The sequence below is a fragment of the Pygocentrus nattereri genome, chromosome 28 (assembly GCF_015220715.1).
Source record: "Pygocentrus nattereri isolate fPygNat1 chromosome 28, fPygNat1.pri, whole genome shotgun sequence".
Lineage (NCBI taxonomy): Eukaryota > Metazoa > Chordata > Actinopteri > Characiformes > Serrasalmidae > Pygocentrus > Pygocentrus nattereri.
Window position 1 is genome coordinate 17,446,574 of NC_051238.1, and position 22,829 is coordinate 17,469,402.

Here is a 22,829-nt window from a genome sequence, read left to right on the forward strand (position 1 = left end):
ACATTTGGAATAAATATATTAACATTTTTTTATTTTATGTACAATAATACTAATAATACTCCAAAGGTACTTTAGATGTAATACTCAATATTCAAATAAACCAAATTTTGTGAAACAAATGATTAAAATTCATGTAAACAGGCCTGGCAATAGTTCACAGGAGATAACCCTGCTTTAAAATGTTACTGTCCTACAATGTTTCCACCTATAAGCTAAACCAAAAACCCACAGAATAGTTGCTTAAAATGAGTACATGAATGAGCATAAGACTTGTTGCTGAACATTACTGCACTGTACCTCTTCAGTTGGCTCCAGAGCAGTAGCTGGGGAAGATCTCCTGCATACACTCAGATGATGGCATGGGAAGCTAATCCCAGAGGAGGCCAGTGTCATCTACACACAAACATCATGACAATTTTTAGCTAAACAGCAACACTAAGACACATGCATAAGCAATCACAGGTGCAAACCTTTAGAGGCTGAAAAGACTGGGCTGAGTAATTAATAAGCTGGATGATAGGAAACTTGTCAACTGTCAACAGCTTAGGTCATCCAACCAACACAACAGTATTCAAATCTCTTCAATTGTAGGCATGTTATTCAGTTATTTATCTTTAGACTTATTGCATTGCAACCACCATTAATTATTTGGCAACTTCTATGGAAACAATATGCTAGTTATGTCATTATAAGAGTGTGGCATGTAAATAGATTAACGTTAGGCACCAAAAAGGAAATTTGCTTTGGATCATGCCACTACTACTACAACAAAGACAAATACACACACACACACACACACACACACACACACACACACACACACACACACACACACACAACCTATATAGTTCAATAAATTGACACTATACATTTATTCACATCTGAGCAAGTGCATTCCCCAACACCACACCAGTTTTTTTTTAAATTTCATCAGTTAACAGCATATGACTGACACTTTTTCCCCATAAGATCTCCTGTAGTTGATTGCCAGTGGCATTAGTTGAAGTTTCTATAAGAGTTATAATAGGTATGCAAGATAATATCAGAATTACATAATTATTGGCAAATATTTGCTTAAAAAATTAAATCTTAGCATCAGACAGATGCTTGGATTTGGCTAATAATTCAAACTGATATTTAGTCTAGAAGAGCAGAAAGCTTATGTAAAGCTAAGCTACTGTGCTAAAATGTCTGTATATTAGTCATTACATTAGTAATGATATACAGATAAACACTACGTTCGTAAGTTTATGCATCAGCATGGGCAGACATCCACATGCAAAACACTGAATACTGGCATAAGCCCACAGTTGTTATATCAATGCATCCACAGTTAATAAAGAAGACAAGCTGTTGACATCCTTAATTTTGAAATTTGTTTTGTACACCAAACCCTCATGCCCATTAGAAACATTTCCATAATCAGTCTCCCCTATGATGGAGCTAAACTAAAATGATATCTCTGCTGATTTAAAGCGCTAAAGAGCATAATCTCTATCAGCTAGTGTGCCTGCAGGCCTGTAGAAGATGGTAGGGTGGGGTGCAGGCCTAGATGTCTCATTAATTCCCCATCTGCAGTGGAAATGTCAGCAGGCCTGCGCACTACAGGGACTCATTAAGCCCTGCCTTCCTCTCACACCTCCACGGAACAGAACACTCCATTCTTTCTGCTCACATCAGCTTTATCAACACTTACCTGTCATTTATCGTCTGTACCCAGCACTCACCTGCCATCGACCTTAGTGTGCCTGATTTCTGGGCTCGCATCAGCTTTCTCAACACTTATCTGAATGTGCTTCGTAACTACGGAACAGGCTTAATTACACTGATGCTAAGCTCAGCTCTACACCTGGAGTCGTTAGGATGTAGCTCACTCTGCCGTTAGGTTGTCTTTCAATTACTTGCTCATAATGGAGACCTACACCATTCACATATCCAAAAAGGTAAAACTGTTCTCTAATTAGTGTTCAGAGGTTTGACTACATAAAAGCTGGTTTTCAGGCTGACTGATTGCCATAGGGCAAGATCAGATCTGTTGGTGTAAATGAGAATGAAAAAGCCGGACAACACACAGCATGGGATCGTAATCTGCGCTATTGTAAAGTGCTTCAACCAGCTGGGTACTGTTGAATCACGAGGTAATTATAGCAGCAGCAGCAATTGAGTTTTACAGATCGAAAGACTACTGGATCTGAATAATTTTATTTATTCATCTGCATATGTACTAAGCAAAAAGTATAACCAATCCATATATAGCTGGCATACTGCTAAAGATGCTTTTAAAATGAGCCACTATCAGGAAGGACACATTTAATCAAAAGAAAGCTAAATGAGTCCAATATAGACATTTGATCAAAATAAACCAAAATGACCCAGAAACTCAATGCAATCAATACAAAGAATAAAACATTCAAGGACAACTGTTGCCATAAAAAATGCAGAATTGAAGAAAGCCCCATAAACAACGATGCACTGGGGACAGCACAGCCAAAGCACTAAAAGAAAAGCAACATCACATGAGACCTGAATAGGTCCCCCAGCCCACTCAGAGAGAGATGACAGATAGTGTTTCTTGTCATTCAGGACCAACTAAAACAAGTTTACTTTACTGAGAGGTCCTGGAACGTGCAATGGTCTGAGTGGTTAAAGTGCACTGGAACACCTGGGGAGAAAACACTTAGGTGGATTGCTTTATTGTCCAAATACCAGAGATCTTTTCTTCAGGGGTGTCACTGAGAGGGCAGCCCAGTGTATCATTGAATAACTTCAGGCCTCTGTACACTTTCAGTAAGGCAAAGCTTGTAAAGTTTGTGCAAAGCTCAAACCACCTTTGGAACAGTGTGTTCATGTAAGAAATTCACCCAGCAGCTATTTGGGAGACGAGGCAAGACTGGATACTGATAAGGAGATCCTTGACAGGAATCTGAGACCACAGACTATGGCCAGTAAAACATGGCTCTGTTTTAAATAACTAAATGAATTAATTAATTCTGTAATTTTCAAACCACAAATGTGATCAATTTGAGATATGTTTGGCATCTGACATTTGCTTCTTGAGTTTTGCACTGGAGCTTTGAGGCTAATGTAGCTAGCAAGCAACAGAAGCCTATAGCCACTAGGTTAGCATTTTACAAACTGTGTGCATACAAATGGCACACTTGCCTCAAACAATGCCAAGCTGTTAAGTTACTTCAAATTTACTTGCTTATATGGTTTTTGATGCTGTATTTGATGCATCCTTTTATCTATAATATTTGACTTGTCTAAAAAGGCTGACCACTGCATTTAGATACACAGTGAGGTTCTGTTCATTTTTAGAGGTTCAAGTCCATATACATCATCCTGTGTTTTAAACAGTATCAACAAGTCTGTGTAAACTTAATAAAGACCTGCAGTTTGAGCACTGTGAAAACAGTTCTGATCATGTATTTATGGATTGGGCATCTATATTTGGTGTCTACTGACTTGAAGTATTGGTTAGCAGCATTAGCCTCCTATGCAAAACTAAGATGCTACATTTGGCAAGCTACATCTAAGGGAAGAGGAAAATTGTGTGAATTTATGTAATCCATTCCTTTAAGCAAGAGCTCTGCAGAACTGCAAAAGGAAGCCTGGCTCGATCATCCCTCTCTTCTCTGAGTAATCAAACACGAGAATACTGGCTCAGCCTTCTCAATAGCAGGATTTCCCTCGTGCCCTCATAAGAGTTTAAATCAAGTTTCATCACTTCACCATACAATAGGGATTTAGAGAAGGGGCAGAAGACGCTGAGGATAGTGGAGACTGAACATATGAAGCAGAGCCCTGTTCCACAGCTAGTGCCCCTTTCTTCCTCTTGCGATGCTGTGAGACAAGCAATGCTGGTTAGTTGTGTGCTTAAGAGCCGCAGGCTACAGGGGAGAGGTCAACACCCCACCCCCCACCCCCTAAAACCACTTCCAACACCCCCACTCCAGCAGCGCACAATGAACCAACTCTCCTCCTTTGGGATTCTCTTAATTACCACTTGCATCAAAGGCCCTTGCATGGGGGAGACATACAGAAGAAGATCTCTCTCTCTCTCTCTCTCTCTCTCTCTAAACAAACCTTGCACACTACCTAATTCTTTAACTTTTTTTTTTTTTACTTTTCCATTCTTCTCTTTGCCAGTGAGGGTGAGATAATTGCTGCAGACAGCTGCAGTGTCTATTCCTGAGCTCTACCAACACCTCATGTCTGTGCTCTTTTATATATTTAAAAAAAAAAACCCTGACAGAGAAATGAAAGAAGAAAGAGAACGGACAAAGCCCCACCCTAAACACCTGTTGGAGCCTTTCAGGTTGCTGGAGTGTCAGTCTTTGATTTAGCTGGAGGGTAGTCAACCTACACTGAGTCATTAATGGGGTCTTTTTTTTCCTCCAAAGTGGCATTATTTTTTCTTATAGTTCACTTGTTCTCATTTCTTGATGAATGACATTTCACCCAGACACAGTACACAATTTAAATTCTGAGCCCTCCATTCAAGCACAAATGCCAAATAGGCAAGTTATCTAGCTCTGAAACTGTTATCAATACAAATCTGGCAATCTACGTGCAAACTGCTAGAACTCTTGAGCTAATAACGGCTGAAAAGAAAAGCAGCTGCTGCAGCCCTGTAAACTCAAGCTTGAAGCCTGCCCTGAAGCATCAACACATTGGTCAGGACATGTAAAGCATGCTTAAAGTCAGGCTGCAGGGGCGAGAACCAGAAGCAGCAGGTCGGTGGTTTGGTAGAGTGAGGAGGTGTGTGTATCTCCCCGCAGACAGCAATCTCACCAAGGGCTCTGGCAGCTTAGCGCTGAGCCCTGTTGCTACGGCAACCAACAGGCCCAATAAGCCTCCTCTTCGAGTCCATGAGGTGAAGAGCCCATAAGAGGCACAGGGCACGCAGCCCCTCAGAGAGCAGCCGCAGTAATACATTAGCAAACATCATGAAACACTGGATAAATGTCAGCAATTATGGGGGAAAGGACTCTAATAAGGACGTTTCAGAGGCTGTCAATCATTCCCACAGGTGTTTCATAAGGCTGTCGGTCAGAAGTGATCAGCTACGAGGAGAGGGACGAGGTGTGTGTGCATGCGTCAGACTTTGAGTGAGAGAGAGAGAGTGCAAGAGGAGAGGGAGGTCCTGGATCACATTTTTAGAACTTTAGAGGGGAAAAAAAAACACTTAAAACTTTTACATGTGATCAGCCCACACACTTCCAACTATTGCTCTAAACGATTTGTCACGTGATTGTGCTTTCTCTATGTTCCTACTTTATATCATGTGTCTCCAACCTTTGGCCTGTAAGCCACATCTGAGACAAATTAACAAAATATCCTTAAATCTGTCATCATTTTGCTGAGACTAAATATTAGGCTAATTATATATACAATCATCATTTATAGGGCACTTTCTTCTGGGAGGAGGTCCAACCCCTAGGTTTCAACTTACTTAGCACTTTCATTTTTTTGTATTTGTTTTTCAAAAAATATATTTTTAAAATGAAACTTGAAATTGAGTTAGATTCCAGTGTTTTGAAGCAAATGTGTCCCAAAGTCTGAAAATCAATGTGCAACATTAATGACAGTCACTTCTAAAAGACTTATTTCAAAAGAAAGGCGCAAAAGGTAGAAATAAAGTACTGCATACAAGAAAAACAATTTAAACGAAAACCCAATGCAGCATGAATGGGGCATACTGAAGGGCCAGGGTTGTACTTTAATTATAACTACCTTAGCTAATATTCTTATTTAGACTGATAGTTACTTAAATCTGCCTTTGTGGATTCATTCATGATATAATGGTGGAAATAGCATGTCAGAATAAAGAAATAAACAAAGTTATCTAACAAATTCACTGACAACACAGAATTAGCTGCTCTACTAGCCAATTCCTCACTTCAAACATTCATTTACATTGAGCTGGAGCTATTGTATTAGCATTATGTTAACTAAATTAATTGACTAAACATTTATTATATTCGAAAAATATTTATTAGTTGCATTTATAAACAACAAGAATTATTATTATTATTGCAACAGTAATACAACTATTAGTAGACTAAGATGCACATAAATTAGTGTGTTATGTGGCTAAAATTCACACTTCAAACGTGGGACACCTTTTCTTGCATTTTTTTTCCACCAAACAGCCCCTCCTTGAGAAAAAGCACCTGGTTACTGGCTCACAGGTAACTTGCGTTTGGGAATCCTGCTCTATATGCTAAAATTATGCAGCAAATGCACTTAGTTAAGAGTGTGCAAGCGAACAAATTTAAGAGGCATAGGATATCCACAATTTAAAGTGTGCTCTGGTTTGACCATGCATTAACCCTCAAATATACACATTTAACTAAACACAGAGCAAATCGGATTTACAACAAGTAGGTCAAATTTCTGTGCCACTGATTAAGTCCTAAAAATGGTCAATGTAGGGGGAGTTCTGCAAAGGTTTTATGAACACGTTATGAAAAATGCAAAGACTGCATTAGACATTACTGTCTATAAAACAGGGGAGGACACAACAGCAAGAACCAATAGACTGTCACAGTCTGTGTGTTCAATAATGGTAGTATTAGGAGTATAAAAACAGCTGCATGAGACAGCTACAGTGATGAGTCATCACTCGACATGATGAAACTGGAGGGACAACCCTCACAGTTGCAACATTAGATCAGAGGCTAATGACGACAGGGCACTCCCAAAACATGCAAGACTATATAGTTATTCCAGCGTCACACATCTGAAACTAAGGATCTGCCATTATATTAGAAATATTTCAAATGGGTAAGGCAAGCTTTATGAATTAAAGAAATATACTGATGCACTTGATTGCTGAAGCAATGTTTCACTGTATTAGGTAGATTTTGAAAATGATAAGCAAAATATACTCAAAAACTGATTTTTCAAGAATTATTTTTCTTTTCAGAACACCTACTTCATCTAGTGTGTAAATGTTTTGAGAAGATTAACAGGTATTGAATGTTTTGTGTATAGACTAGTCTCAGCTGACTTTATCAGGCTGGAATGAATAAATGAATAAACATATAAGAACGCCCCCCCAACACTAGTTGTCATAACCAAAAGCAAACTGACTACTGAAATGTAAACTGACTACTGATAAGTTTTTCCATTTATCTGCCATATGAGAGGGAATAAAAGTAGAGAGACAGCGTGAGTAAGAATAGGGGGTAATGAAGGCAAGGTCCACCAGCCATTGATTCAGGCTCCTAGTAATTGTATTTCTAAGCCCTGTCTGTCCTGCGTATTGGTACAAATCCTGGGAGATGAGACGGGGTTAATGAGATATGCATAGAAACAGCCTGTCTGTCATACAGGGGCTTTTCACTCCAATGCATGGCCAGCTATTTCAATAAGTGCCTGGGCCATTATTAGAGGCCAATGTTTTTAATATCTCTTCTTACAGAGCTTGGGCAAGGTGAGCCAGCTATGTGGCCAAGCACGAGCCAGTCACACATAGCCACTCTCCAACAAGAACAGGCATTAATGGTTTAGCATGGCCTAAAGAGTATTCATGAGTGGCAGGCCTCTTTACTCAAACCAAGCTTGTGGCTTCAGGTCGTCAATGAGCACACTTCAGCCACTCAAGTGGCCAGGTTGAAGTGGGCAGCGTCTGTGGTAAGAGGGTGTAGACTGAAATGACCTTGTTCCTGTTGTGCTTTTTGCTTAGAGACGACCTCGCCACTCAGCCATCGACAATACCAATGTTAACCGAAACAGGTAACACATACTACTCCGAAAAAAAAATGGATATAAACAAAGCATTCATTGTTAAGGTGGTCACTAGCTGTGACTACATACAAAACAAAGCCATCAAGGCATTTACTGAAACTGATACATTCTGTCAGCTCTTTAAACTGGAACATAATCTTGAAATGTTTTTGGACACATTAAAAATGTCTCCACGGCTTCACTTAACAAAATAGTTGCAGTTGTTACTACACAGCATTTCTCTGACTTCACACAAGACAAACATTTAGATGTTGAATTTGGGGGCTTTAACAGAGAGCTCAATATTCAAATGACATCTGATACAAACTATCTAGGAAAACAGTTTGCAAATTATGTGGAGGATGATTCCTTAAAAACTGAAGGGTTCCCATGGAATTATTGGCTGATTGTCATAGAAGGGCAGTGTAGGTTTAGGGGTGCCTCAGAGTTCAGGGTTAGGGCCTCTTCTGATCAGTGTGACTGCATAGAAGTGAAAGGTAAGAAGCAGTGCCCGGGGTGGGAAAGGTCAGTGACACTTCACTACATGAGCTTAAATGTCCACAGCTAGAGGGCAACAGAGGGGAGCAGATCTGTGACATCTTAATTAGTCTCAACATCTCCAATGGGGAGAAGCCCAAAGTCCAACAAATAGCTAAAAATACCAAAGTAAACACATTTTTTGCATTTCTTTTAAGAACCTTTCCATACAGATGCAAATAAAACACGTAGACATTTTTACAAAGCTATTTTCACAAAACTACTTAATCACATGGCAAGAAAGAAAATGACTTACTGAGTCATCTGAGGCTGAGGCAGGCCAGCCATCCCACTGTTGATGCCGTACTGGGATGTTTGTCAAGTCTGAGATGTTTCTCTTCACCTGAAAAAAACAGAGACAGAGACACACACACACACACAACAATGAAAACAATCAAATTTTTTCTATGGATGCCTCCATGTTCTTTAACTCCAGAACTGAGACCTAATTTCTCTAGTATTTTTTTCTAAAGTTCTTTCAATAACATGGATAACCAAAAAAAAAAAAACAAAAAAAAAAAACAACAGGCCTTCAATTCCCAATTACATTAATTCAATTACATACACAACAATCTGCTTGCATCACAGAGAGAGGGATGATTTGAGAAGGCAGGGAGGGAAGGGGACTGGGAGAGGGAGACATTCCGTGGATACCTTGCTTAATGCATAACATCAACAGCCCAATGGACAGTATTTCTCTTCAGCCTTTCAGCTGCCGTGTATCTGCACTTGATAACATTGCGTGCTTTTAAACAGTTCGTGGCGGCTTTCGCCCCAGCACCACTGTTGGTTTAAAACCCAATGCCAGGCTGATGAGTGGAGGGTGACTGATCAAAGTGGGTGTCGCTCTAAACTGGACGGGTGTAGATTCTAGCGCATTACCCCCACAGAATGTGCTACCCTGCGGCGCTAGATACAGAAGCAGAGCAAACTGGCCATTGTGCTGGAAAGCCCTACCCGCACACAGCCAAATCCCACAGCAGGCACACCGAGTGGACACGGACCCTCAGCCAGACCAAGGACTTGTGCCCATGGAGGCAGAAACTATGGCCACATGAAGGCTAGAAAAACAAAGGATATGAACCAGAAGCTGAGGTGCTGATGCCGAGAGGAAAACAGCAGATCCTTCTATAAACATTTACATACCCGAGATTAACCCAAAAATATGTTTTTAGCAGCATAACACTAATGTAGGAAAAGCTGTCACTAGCCCGGCAACGGGGATGAAAGCATAGGCTTCACTAGACCATGAGAAAATAGAAAGGTAATGGCCCTTTATTCTACATAATGTAAAGTATGTATGCCCAAAGGCATTGTTCTTCATGCTTTGGTCAGGTACACACACTGGTTGGGGTAGAGGGAACTCTAATATTCAGTGCAGCATCTCAAGTCAAAGACTGCCGCACTGCACACACTCAAACATCTACCAGCCCACACACTTGGCTGTGCGCTATGCTTTATGAAGTGAGCAGAGGTCAGCCGGGTTGGCCAGTGTTATTACAGAGTGTAATATCTGTGTTTGACCAGAGGGCTACAGGGATTTGGCTGCCCAGGCCTGACCAGCAGGCAGCCGTAAACACCCACGCTCAGCTGTAATGAAGCGTTCAGGGTCAGGGGGCACCATAGCCCAGGAGAAAGAAGAAACTAATGCCAACGCGAAGGTCCTGGCAGCGGCGTTCATCCGCCTAAGCACACGGGTCCTCTGTGGGACTCTGGCATTTTACTGCTGCTCACTTCCCTAGGCCTCTTGTTATGAGAACTAGCCCACTGTCAATATTGCCAAACTCTCCCAACCTCTAGCTGAGGGCTTCCTATCACGATAAAGATCCAAAGTGAAGCTCTTTATTAGTGTCTTGACAAGCGGTTTCAAGTTCCCGAGAATAAAAAAAAAGTTGCACAAAAAATAAAAGATGAATCGGAGACAGTCAAAAATTTTACAAGATATTGCCTAGGCTAAATAACTAACTAACTAAATAAATAAATAGGGGCAAAAATGCTCCAATCACCCACTGTTGCTGATATAAATCACAAACAGTGTAATCATTAGCTAATCATGAGCCAAGAATGCTGATGAAAGCCTTTTAAAACACACATTACAAACAAACTGAGAAAACCTATATATAATCAAGAAAGATAAACAAATCCTCCAGAAGACTATTTATTTTTCACCAATTCTAGAATTAAAGGGAGAGTTACGAGATATTCTGAGAAGCTGACATTTGTATCGTGTCATAAAGCTTTTTTTTTTTTTTTTGGAGGGCACAATGAGCTTTGATTAAACCAGAACAGAAGACACCCTATTAAATTCCACTTCCGATGACATTTCATTTTAAATGTCACAAAAGACTCTTCAGCAAAGGAGGAAAGACTGCCTTGTGCTGAGAGAGTGGGTTTAAAAAAAAAAAAAAAATACAAAAGGTTGACATTATCTCATGCTATACTGTCTGATCTCCTGGATAAAGACATTTTAGCTGCAATCAAAAAAATTCCCTCTTCATATCACATGTAACACCAGGAATTTGCGTTCTAAAATTTCACGTTCACATTTATTCATCATGGTTTCATGAAGAGAAAAAAAAGAAAAGAATAAATCAAGAAAAAAAAAAATTCTCCAGATGATTTGTGAACATAAAAGTTACATATAATATATCCTGTAGAGAAAATTCAGACTGCCTTTTCACTGAAATGATATACATAAAAAACAGATATGAAAGGAAAGACACGAACACATTTCACTCAATTGTCAAAGCTTCCTGTCTTTTGCTGCCCCCTTACTGACTGAACAAAAACTGCACCGTTTGATAGACCTCATACAGGCAAACCATAGTTTATTTGCTTTTTTTACCTGAAATAAAAATATTATTACAGAAACTTTCTGCAAAAATCCACAGATAAGATAAATATAAAGCCTTAAACCTTCAAGAGAAAGCAAATAGAAAATGTGGAAAGTAAATGTTTTGTAAACATTAAATTGAATAAGCTTTAAAATTACAAACAAGAAAATCTACAATCCAAGTAATGTTTCTAATAGCAATACATCACGGCTGGACATTTAATAGATGTGTATTTTGCAAGACGGTGCACATTAAACTGACGCAGGCAATTAACACAAAAATAACTCACAAACACACACACACACACACACACACACACACACACACACACACACACACACACACACACTAATGATCCAATCTCTCTAAATGCCAAGTACTGGTAATCCCTGGCTGGAGAGGAATCAAAGAGAAGAAAAGGTTGCCGTTAAACAGTCACAAGCTCTTCAGCACCAGATGCCTTTCATTCACACTCTTTTACTCTCCATCTTTCTTTTCTTCCTCTCCGCTCGTCTCTCCAGCTGCGGAGAGAAAAACAGCAGTGGCGAAGAAATCCCTGGGATAGCTCGTCTGGTCACGGCCGACGGAGCCCTATCGGCCGGCCCTATTCTAGCCACCACTTTCCTGGCAAACATTTGCTCTGAGGCTTAGCCTGGGCCGGCACTTAGGGTTTGGGAATGCCAATCAGAGAGAGAGAGCGGGGCCCGGGGCCCAATAGAGACAGGGAAAGGGTGCGTTCCCTGGGAGCCACAAGGCAAAGCAAGAGCCTTTGGCAAAGACAAACAACAGGACACTCTGAGACTCTCTCTCTCTATTGATATGCACAAGCAGAAAAGCATCGACTGGTCTTCAGCAAAGACAAAAGACAGCAGAAAGAAAAAAGATGGCTTGCAGTAGCCTCCATATGTGGCTGTGTGGTGGTGAATAGGCAAGAGGGCAGAGCCGGGATTGGAAGAGCTTCGTGTTGCTGTTTTGTTGCTTTTTCACACAGGCCTTTTTAGGCACTTTTTAGGCAATGACTGTAAGAAAGAAAAAAGGAAAAAAATGCACACACAAACACCACATCCCCCCTCTCGTTAGTAACTTTTTAACATCTACGAAATGTTTGAGAAGAACATTGTGCTCCCTGCTGAGCTTTTCATTCCCAGTCTTTCATTTATTTTGTTCTACTTCATGCTACAGAACAGCAAAAGCTTGAAGAGACAGCATACCTTCCCTGATGTCTCTAACCTCTTTAGAACACCACCAATTACCATCAAATTAACTACCTAATACCTAACTAACCAACCATTAGTATTACAAAGAAATGTGCAACTTGCAAATAGGCACAAGTGGTGTGAAGTTGGTATAACTTCTAAATGTATTGCAAATATAACTCTGGCACAAATAAACCTTTCTCTCTCACTCTCTCTCTCTCTCTCTCACTCTCTCTCACTCTCTCTCACTCTCTCTCACTCACTCACTCACTCACTCTCTCACTCACTCACTCTCTCACTCTCTCACTCTCTCACTCTCTCACTCTCTCACTCTCTCACTCTCACTCTCTCTCTCACTCTCTCTCTCACTCTCTCTCTCACTCTCTCTCTCACTCTCTCTCTCACTCTTTCACTCACTCTCTCTCTCACTCTCTCTCTCACTCTCTCTCTCACTCTTTCACTCACTCTTTCACTCTCTCACTCTCAATATCTTTCCCTCTTTTTGGACAAATAACCTAGAATGCCTGAAGACCACTGAGCGTGAGGCGGCAGCGGCCTGTATGATTCGCCTTTGTCCGTACGCTGGCTCCCCTACCAAGCCAGCAGGGCCTGGTCCTCCTCTCCTTTCCCCTCTCCCCCACTCCTCCCGGCAGGCTGCCCTCCCCAGTTGTTGTAATCCCGGCAGAAACACTTAAGGTTCACAGTGGGTGCTCATCAAAACCATCTGCTGGGGGAAGGGGAGTGCTCGTCGCTTACGCTTTAATCTCTTCAATTAGCACCATTACAAACCTGTCAAGTAGTCTGATTACAGTAATGGTGACCAGCGCCATCGAGGCGGCATTGCTTCAAGCAAGAGATGATGGGAGCAGCAAGAGCGAGGCTGGTTGCTGGAGTGGCTTTACAGCTACCACAGCAGACGCTGGCACAGATCCGGCTTATAAAAAGAATTTACCAACACAGCAAATAATGGCAACAATGGTTGCTCTGTCTTCACCACATGGAAGGCTGACATATTTCCCCCTGTGGAGTTTGTCCTCATTGCTTTATTATAATATTTGAGCCTTCATGTAGTTATCTATATGAAGACTTGGACTGCATCTCATCAAGTTTGAACACCCCCATTCAAACGTCATTTTGTTGTAAACACATTCTTCACAGGGAACATAAATGTGGCACTTTTGTGTGCAGTTCCTATTCTATTTTTGCAGAGATTAAAATAATTCATACACTACAAAAATTACATATGGTTCAAATTTGAATATCCATCCATCCATCCATTTTCGCAAGGGGGGGGGGGGGGGGGGGGGGGGGGGGGGGGGGGGGGGGGGGGGGGGGGGGGGGGGGGGGGGGGGGGGGGGGGGGGGTGGGGCGGGACGGGGCGCTGGGAGCCTATCCTAGCAATCTTCGGCGGGAAGGGCAGGATACACCCTGGACAGGTCGCAAGGCCATCGCAGACAAATTTGAATACTACTTATACAAAAAATTATTATAAACATAGAGTGAGCCTAACAAATGAAAAAATCTGACTTTCTCCATGTCGTAACGCTGGAACAAAAAGAAAAGCTCGCACATCAAAATGGTGAGTTTAAATGAGGAGGAAAAACATGCTTAATTTAAAATGGAAGTCAGAGCAAAAAAAATTTAAAATTAAAAATTGGAGATACAAGGCTTTGCTCCAACACAGACTATTTATCAAGCACTACAGAGAAGACTTTTCCTTGACTTGGGTAATTCCTCAAATAGTAACATTTTTGTTTGTTTTTTGGAATAGTTTTGAATTAATCTGTCTACTTCTAGTAATCCCAACCCACTTCTACATTAGTCTAACATCAAATAACACTCAAAGCTTGGGAGCTCAACTTTATACTTGAATAAACCTAACGCATCCTTCTATTACCGTCAATAATTAAACATCAGCTCACAAAGCCATTACAAATCTCACGTAACAGCAACATCTTCTGACTGTTTCTTTACAAATGTTATTTCCTTTATCAACTTTCACTTGACTTTTCAACATACAAATACGCCCAAATTCATCTCAAATGACATTTAAGAAATCAAATGAACATCAGAGATGTGTGTTTCTTTGCAACAGGACTGTGTAGGCCCAACGTGACTCCCCCTGCACAGGAGGGGGTGAAAGCAGGCCCGTCAATCTGTAGGGAGCTTGTTACACTTGACGTGTAGCGTGCTACCTGCTGTGAATAATTGATGGAGGCACTGGCTGAGCACTGTGTGCAGGTTACTGGGGCAGGCCAGGGAGAATGCAAAGAAGCCGAGGGTGGGGCTGTGTATTTGGAACGGAGGCACTTGGGTTTTGTGCTCCTTACACACCAACTTTAAATACCGCAGTCTGTTAAATGAAGAGCTATGAAAAGATGGTGTCCGTGCAGCTCCAGTGTGAGAGGGAAGGGAGTTGATTAGCTATTGGGGGGGGGGTTGGTGCTAAACCTCCTCCTCTAAAGTAGTAGGTCTGGCAATAGCAGCCACAGTGATGAGTGAAAGGCAAACACAGAACTAGAGTCCTCCAACGTATTGATGAATATTTCATCTGCTCCCAAATCCACTGTTTAATTTTGCACCAAGAAATTAAGCATCTCCCTCGCAGGCCCTCTCCACAAACACCTTCCCCCACATGTCCCTTGCACATGCCAATTTGTCCTGTGATCAAACAGCTTTGGACCGTTTAGGCAGACCGTGGCTGTGTGGACAGCTAAAACCAGACTGGAGAAAGAGGCTGAACAGGAAATGAATTTGCTCGGTCTTGACCACATGGTAGGCGAGCATACTGCTCCCAACTGTTCCACAAGCCAAGTGACTTTTGTACTTTGCACATAACGCTTTCTGAATTGGTGGTCTCGCCCAATTGATATGAGTCTCATTTTGTCTAGATATTTCAACAATTTTTACTCCAGTTTTGGAAACTGTTTTCTTTTAACTTTTATGCAAGTGGATTATATTCTAACATACTCAGAAATATCACCTGGGGGGGAAAAGCATAACTTCTTAATATAGCCTTTTTGACTGCAAATTTAATAAATGTAGGGTTGTCTGACTTGTGCACAGTACTACAACTTTAAACTTTACTAACAAATTAATTTAGACCACTCAAATCCAACATACAGAGTCATTTTCTTCTTCTCATGCACAAAATTAAAGACTAAATAGACAGGAATCTCTCACAAAAGTGTAGTAATACTGGGATTAATATCTTGCTCATCACCCGATTTATCAGTCTACTCAGACTTTAGTAGGAACTTTTTGTGTTTGGGGGGGGGGACTCATTAATTGAAAAATTTCCTGCATTCTGAATACTGAGTTTTCAAAATGTAACTTGGACTGATTACAAATACTGAATTTTTGTATTCCAATTGTGTATTCGCAATAGCAATAAAGTTGAGAATTTAAATTAAATAACTATGACCTTTTGAATGCAAACAGCAGTTGAAAGATCAGTGTTCTCAGTGTTATCAGCGGGATTCTCGCAGATACCAATAATTCTCTAGTACTTTAATATCATCCGATACTATCAGCCAACTGATATATGGGTCTGGCCTTAAGAGACACTAAGAAAGAGTCAATTTTACATTTAGAAAAATGTACAACAGACAGGTGTGAGAGTGTGTCTCACCTCCTGGATGGTTCTAGTGGCAGGAAAGTTGAGGCTGTACTCTCGCTGCGCTTCCCGGTGACTGATGATCAGCAGGTAGTTCTGATTTAACGACTCCTGCTGGACGCTGTTAACAGAGGAAACAATGAGAGGAAAAATTAGAGTGGGTTAAAGTCAAGCAGGGGACGAGTCAGGGCTCGCATACACTCCTCTCCCTGCCGTGAAGAGAGCTTCATTCTATCTCCCCAGAGCCTGTGGGCTCAGACAAGCCCCAGCCACCCCTTGGTCTTCCTTAACTTCACCACCACAACCACAGATGCTTGCTGCCTGTTGGTCCCAGCCCAGCAGGGGTAGGGAGACAGGAGCCGTGACATGCCTCCAACACACCTCCACCCCAGGGCCATCTGGAGATCTACATTCTCTTATCGGTATGAGCTAAGAGGCCCAAAAGCCTCTCAAAAGTGTCAGAGGGCCCATGGCTCTCCGGAACATCCTTTGAAAGCTGACCAAGAGCTAGGTCATAGATTTCACAAGGGACAGAAAGCAGGCTCCAGTAGAGGCTGAAGGAGAACGTAGCACTTGGCTAATAACAATCGTCAGAGGTTAAGTAGCATTTTGAACAAAAGCGCTGCCTGTGTGCATGAATATGAATCAACAGCTTAGAGAAGAGCCTGCTGGCTAATCATGGTTCAAACGTAAGCGGATAGGAAAAGGAGAGTCGGGAATTAATGCGCAGTACCCACATTAATTATGCAACCGCTGCCTTAATCTGAGGAGCTTTGGACAAGCTTATGTTAACAGAAGCCCACATTTACTGTAATGACAGCATATTTACATTGACTAAAACTGCGGAATCAATATGTAAATGTAATGTTTGTTGTAGCTAGCGGGGAAAATTGGAAATTGGCGCAGTCAGAAGAGCAAATGCATTTGTGATGATGTAGAGGCAGAGAAAAGACAGCCAGGCCAAAGAGAGTCAGAAATGTGTGTTCAAGCGAGGGTGGAGGGTTTTTTATGTGGTGGTCAAATGGAAAAAAAAAAATGAATGTGAAGAGAAACTTAAATAGGCTTACTTGTCAGGCAGTCACATAATTGTACTGACAAATATAGAATGGTTTTGTAAAACAGAACTAAATACATAAAATTAAAAATATGGAAAATTAACAAAGTCCAAACCTCAGAGCTCCCATCAGCACCTGGCCATGACCTCCTACCTTCACACATACATTCAACCTGTACCATCTCTGACAGGCCCCTCATACACCCACACAATGTGCTGGAAATAAAATGTCACTGGCTGTTATAGACAGAAAGCAAATCATGGTGTAAATGAGGAGCAGTCTCAACAGATTGGTTTCATTCAGAGATAAGCCTACAGCTTCCCTCGTTGTCCCTGAGCACAGCGCAGAAACAGACTTTATTAAAGCCCTATGTCTCTCATTTCCCCTCTATATGGCATAGACAGAATCCAACTCCAGCCACAATTACATAAAAATACAAACATACATTTTATTTCTGACTTGGGTTACCCCCACCCCCTCCACCCAGTTACTTGAAATGTGTTTTAATTCATTGTTTTGGTAAGACAACTCAGCAGGCTAACTGCTGTTGGTTTAAACTGTTTTCTTTTATTTTGTGCCAGATTCCTCAGGCCTCTGTATCTCCAAGGAGATCAGAGTCAGAAGATGAGATAAATACCAAATGTGCAATGACTCACTTGTATTTGAAAAATCTGGAGTTCAAATTAAAATAACCTTAAACACACACATCTTCTGGAAGCAACAGAAATAGATGATTTGTTTTAAATTATTCATCAGGCTCCATTATTTATGCTGGAGATTAACAGTCTAGATAACTCTCCATGATGATATGATATGAGAAAGGGAGTGAGAGTTGGACTGTGTGTGTGTGCGCGTGTATTATGCTTGGCTCATCACTGGATTTCTGTAACTACCTTGGACAGAGTCTCTCCTGAAAGCTCCACAGCCGGTGCTTTATTTGCATTCAAACAGAGCAGAGAAATGAGCAGGCTCAGAGATGTGAGGATATGTTTGATTAATCTGTTTGGTGACAGCGGGCTGAGGTGTGCTTTGCGGTAATTGCCTACAGTGGCTTTTATTTGTTGAGTAATGTCCCATTTTCACAGCCTGCTCCCAATTATAACAGTGAGACCTCATTCATGATTATGAACTAAAAACAATGAGCTGAAAGAGTAACGGCTAACTCTCACACCCACGTCTTCAGCAGATGCAATTTAAAAACACTTACTGCTATGCACAATACAGGCCAGTGGAATGAATAGTGAAATTAGCAAACAAATTTTAACTCATTATAATTTTTTTTCATATGTAAGAGGGCAAGACTATCAGGTAGTGTGGAAGAGCAGCCAACAACTGGGTCTTCGATTCAGCTGCACCACCTGTGGTCCATGGCAGAAGACATCTCAGAATGGGCAAGAAAGACATTAGTGATCTCTTTCTCCTTTGCACCTTTGCATGATGTACTAGCATATTATATTCTCTTCTGACCATGGTGATGCACTTTCTAATGAGATCAGCAGTTCAAAAATACACAAAAAGGTATGTTTCACACGCATCAGAGGAAACCATCCTAATTTACTGGTATTGTGTAACATGGGAACATTGGCAAAAGTTTTATATCGGTTGGGCCCTTATTAAATATACATCTTTTAAATAGATGAATTTGTGTTTAGTGCTGATACTGAAGCAAAAAACATTCAAATAGCTGAAATAATATAATGGATATAATTACACTTGGTAAAATTGCAAAGACACTGATCATGTCTTTGTATGCAAAAATAGTTTTTGGATACGACTTGACTTTTTTTTTTTTTTAAATACATTCATGGTTGAACAATCCATACATAGCATTATATGTCAAAATAGTCCACAAAGAAAACATGTTTCAGATTTAATCAATATTTTATAATTTGGTGGTATTAGTAACATAATATTTATACTATCAATATCACACATATAAAAATTCAAGATGTGTAGGTTCACTGGTGGTTTTGCATGGTAAATAAAATAGTTAAATTTACATGGTTGATCCCTGGTTCCTATCAACACCACTTTAAAGCCATCTGAGTCGACAATTTCCTCTACAATTAACCATTTCTTGTCAATGAAATTCCTTGCCATGAACGAAAAGAGGAGTTAGAAAGGACTTTGCATGGCCTTGATTGGCTCAGTATTTAGCCAACTCAAACTTTAAGAATTTTTGTGAGAGTTTTGGTAGCCACAGCTACCAAGTCGCTGGCAAAGACTTTAAATAGAGGATGTAAGACATGTTTACATTAGATTAAATTACCCAGAAATTTTGGAAAATCAGTATAAATTCCCTCTAAAGACTTTTTTAGTCAAACAGTGGGTCATTCTCTTCAAATTACAGCTGTCTGTTCATTACTACACAAAAAAAAAAAATCATTTTATCCATGGCGTTTTCTGCCAATTCCAATCATCTGTATAGCCTCAACATTTAAAATTGGTATATAAGGTATATCAGCCATTATTTTACTGCATTAAATATCTTGCATCCTTTATTAAGTCACTGCAGATCTATCTTGATCTATCTAAATACTGAGCCAATCAAGCACATGCAATGTCCTTTGTGACTCCTGTTCCCAAGATAATTAAAATGTAAGAAAGACCATAATCGTTTATCATCCCCCCCCCCCCCACGCATTAGAGGCATGTCACTGCTAAACAAACCACTGCCTTGCCTTTATGTGTGTAACACTACATACCAAGCAAGCTTACATCCACCAGACACCCGAGTGATGTCCAGTTTGCACCCATAGCTGCATGTGTTGCGCCGATACTGCAGCAGGGGTCAAAGCTCTTTCACAACTCTGAAGGAACAGCTCTGACTCTATCTGGGTGTGACAGTTATTTATAATGGCAGCTAACAGCTTGCCTGCTCACTCTGCTGGAGGTCTTTTCCTCACTGCACTGTGAGGCAACACAGTTATTGGTGACAATGGGGTCACTGCACACTCAACTCCCTCACTCACACTCTCTCTCCATATGCCTGAGCACCACACCTTGACTCCACAAAAATAGCACCTAGGAGATAATGAAGCTTTGACACCAGAGATCTACAAGGTTGTGGTCACTGGAAAGTGTGCCATTTAAAGTGAGACTACTGAGGGATCCAAGAGTTATTTTCCAAAACATCTGCACAAGCATAAAACAGCTAAAAGAGCTCTCTTCATTTCCTACAAAAAGGGTAACTACCAACTAGGGCTGCAACAACGAACTGATTAAATAGATAATGCAGATAAAAAAATAGCTCACAATAAATCTTGTCATTGTCACATTACATAATTAAAACAAAACACAGACAGTAGAAACTTCTGTCAAGCATGACTCAAAAAAATATATATAAATAAAATAAAATGAAGTAATGAATAAAATGAAAACGCAATTCTGAGCGCACCTGGCATGATACCACAAATGCATGAGCAGAAAACACAGCACTCACAGCAGGAGCTTCTCATGACTAAGATATTAAACCTTTGGTCTGAATCTGAACATAGTGTGTGATTATATCTGGATGAAGGCCACATGACGAAAGCAAAAAAAATCTATGGTAGATTTTATTTTCTGTTTTTTTGTATGGACAGAAAAAAACCCCAAGTAATCTTTTTAAAAGTGCTGGCCTTGTGTGTGTGTGTGTGTTCAGTGTTAATCGCTGATAACTGGCCTGTTTATTTGTGATCAGTAAAATCAGGTTTGGTTATGATGTTACCAACAACAAAGAAACAAAATCAATTTTGCTCTGCTTTATCACTAGAAAGAAACGTACATGGATCAGCATTTTCAATACTAATGCAGAACATCCTTTTATTGCCAATTATATATGAAATAATATTTTTTTTACAAATATGACCTAAAAGAGTTGGTGCTATGTTTGTGCACCATGCAAAAAGTAATGAATGGTTTCTTAACGCATGTGTTTTGTAAATAAGGTAAATATTAGTGGTGCAACAGTTGAACCAAAAGTGAATTCTGCAGTTTGGCTTGGCTCAATGTGCACATAATGTGAACAGTGATTTCTTTGTCTCATCGAGAAGGAGTGCTTCTCCGTGTTCGTTCACTGAGCACACAGGCTACTGACGGCATAGCCAACACTTCCAGGAATGTTCAGTGCCAAACGCCATCCTACCTCTGACCGCGCTCAACCTAAAGCAAAAGCAATATACACAACCTTATCAAATTGTAGAGAAAAATTGACTCCAATCACTGTTAAAATGTGCTTGAGGCCTGGTATGAAATTTCAAGCATGGTTCAGTACACATGCAATGCCAATTATGTGTGAAGAAACAGAAGCAAGACAAAAGCTGGGTAAGGCAACATTCATTACAACAAACAGTTATCAGCTAGCTATGCTCTCTTAATAAAAAGAAAATCTGAAAAACGACCAATGGTTAGATTCATGTCATTTGATGTTTACCTTTTTATACTCACTAACTGGTACAACTGCTCTACCTGTAGATGTCTACGTTTTCTATTCTGTCAATATTTTGTTCTACTTGCTGATGTTAACATTTTTTTTTGTTTTTGCACTTTATTCTGCAACATTTTTGTAAAAGTAATTTATTTCATTATCTTGTTGAAATGACTTCTGGTTTGCATTTGCCAACAATACAGTCTATTTGTATGTTTTAAAAAATTATGTTTTTCTATGATGACAAAATAAACCATGAAAAGGGTAAATGCTTATTAAATATTTAATCATTCAATGTTGCTTACTGACAAACCAACAACTGCACTCTTTTTCCTTGATTACTGAAAATAGACCAATGAATGAGTTATGGACAATCATGAATTGCAGCCCTACTACCAACACATCAGATAATGACAAACTTTTAAAATCTGATTCCAGGCACCAAAGCATAATGAAATGCATAACACCTAACAATGAAAAAGAAAATGCAGACAAGCTAATTGTCAACATGTTTTGAGCAGAGCATGATTAATCACAACAATAGGTTAGAGCCCATTATTAACATTCCTTCTCATATGCCTGTTCACACATCAGAGTACAGTGTCCACACAAGTTGACAGAGATGCCAGTTTACACACAGTCATGTCGTTACATCCCCATTGCCTCCCGCTGGGACTAACAGCAGCTCTAATCAAAACAGATAATTACACAGAGAAACACAGACACACAAACCCACCAAACTGACCTGCTTCTCACTTAACTACTCATGACTTTAAAAGCCTAGAGATTTAGTGATAATTTCTTATGAATCACAAAGGACTAAAATACAAAGGAATTGAACTTGAAACTAATATGACTAGGCTAATTTTAGCAATATGGCTATCTTTAAACCTTTAGCTGCACAAAACCTGTTAAACTCAAAGGACATGTCAAGTGTAGACTTTGATTCATCCCTCTCATAACTAAACACCTAACATAAGCAGTTAGCATTCACTAGTCATTAAGACTCAAGATTAATTTTCTAAATAATAAACCCAAATGTGTGCCTGAATAAGACATTTGTCACCATGCAAATCACACATCAAAATATTACTCAATAACTAACAAACTAACTAAATAAATAAATTTCTGACATAAAAAACAAGTCAATCAAAAATCATAATCAATTACTTTCTTTTGTATTTATAATGATTACACTTAAAAGTTTTTTCCCCCTCCAAAATAACTTGTACATAAGTATTTTGGATGTATGCACTCTGTTACAATACCTTATCTTAGAATATAGTGATTTAATTTTTAGGCCACACTGCACAGCTATAGTTGTACAAGCAAGGACATCAACCTTCTTTTGTCAGATTTCCTTTTCATTTGTTTCATTCGTTTGTTATGGGCCTACTGAGCACAAAGTTTGAGTAACACCCACATTACTGATACCTGTGTCAAAGCAAA

At 40.1% G+C, this 22,829-nt stretch overlaps 1 protein-coding gene across 1 annotated transcript in view; it reads right to left on the reverse strand.

Moving 5' to 3' along the window:
* faf1 (Fas (TNFRSF6) associated factor 1) overlaps positions 1–22,829 on the reverse strand; it is an 86,600-nt gene that overhangs the window by 38,911 nt on the left and 24,860 nt on the right. The window contains exons 7-9 of the mRNA XM_017693542.2: positions 15,933–16,038; positions 8,528–8,614; positions 298–393 (exon numbers count right to left, since the gene is read on the reverse strand). Of these exons, the coding sequence (XP_017549031.1) occupies positions 298–393; positions 8,528–8,614; positions 15,933–16,038 (289 nt within the window). The remainder of the gene's footprint in view (positions 1–297; positions 394–8,527; positions 8,615–15,932; positions 16,039–22,829) is intronic.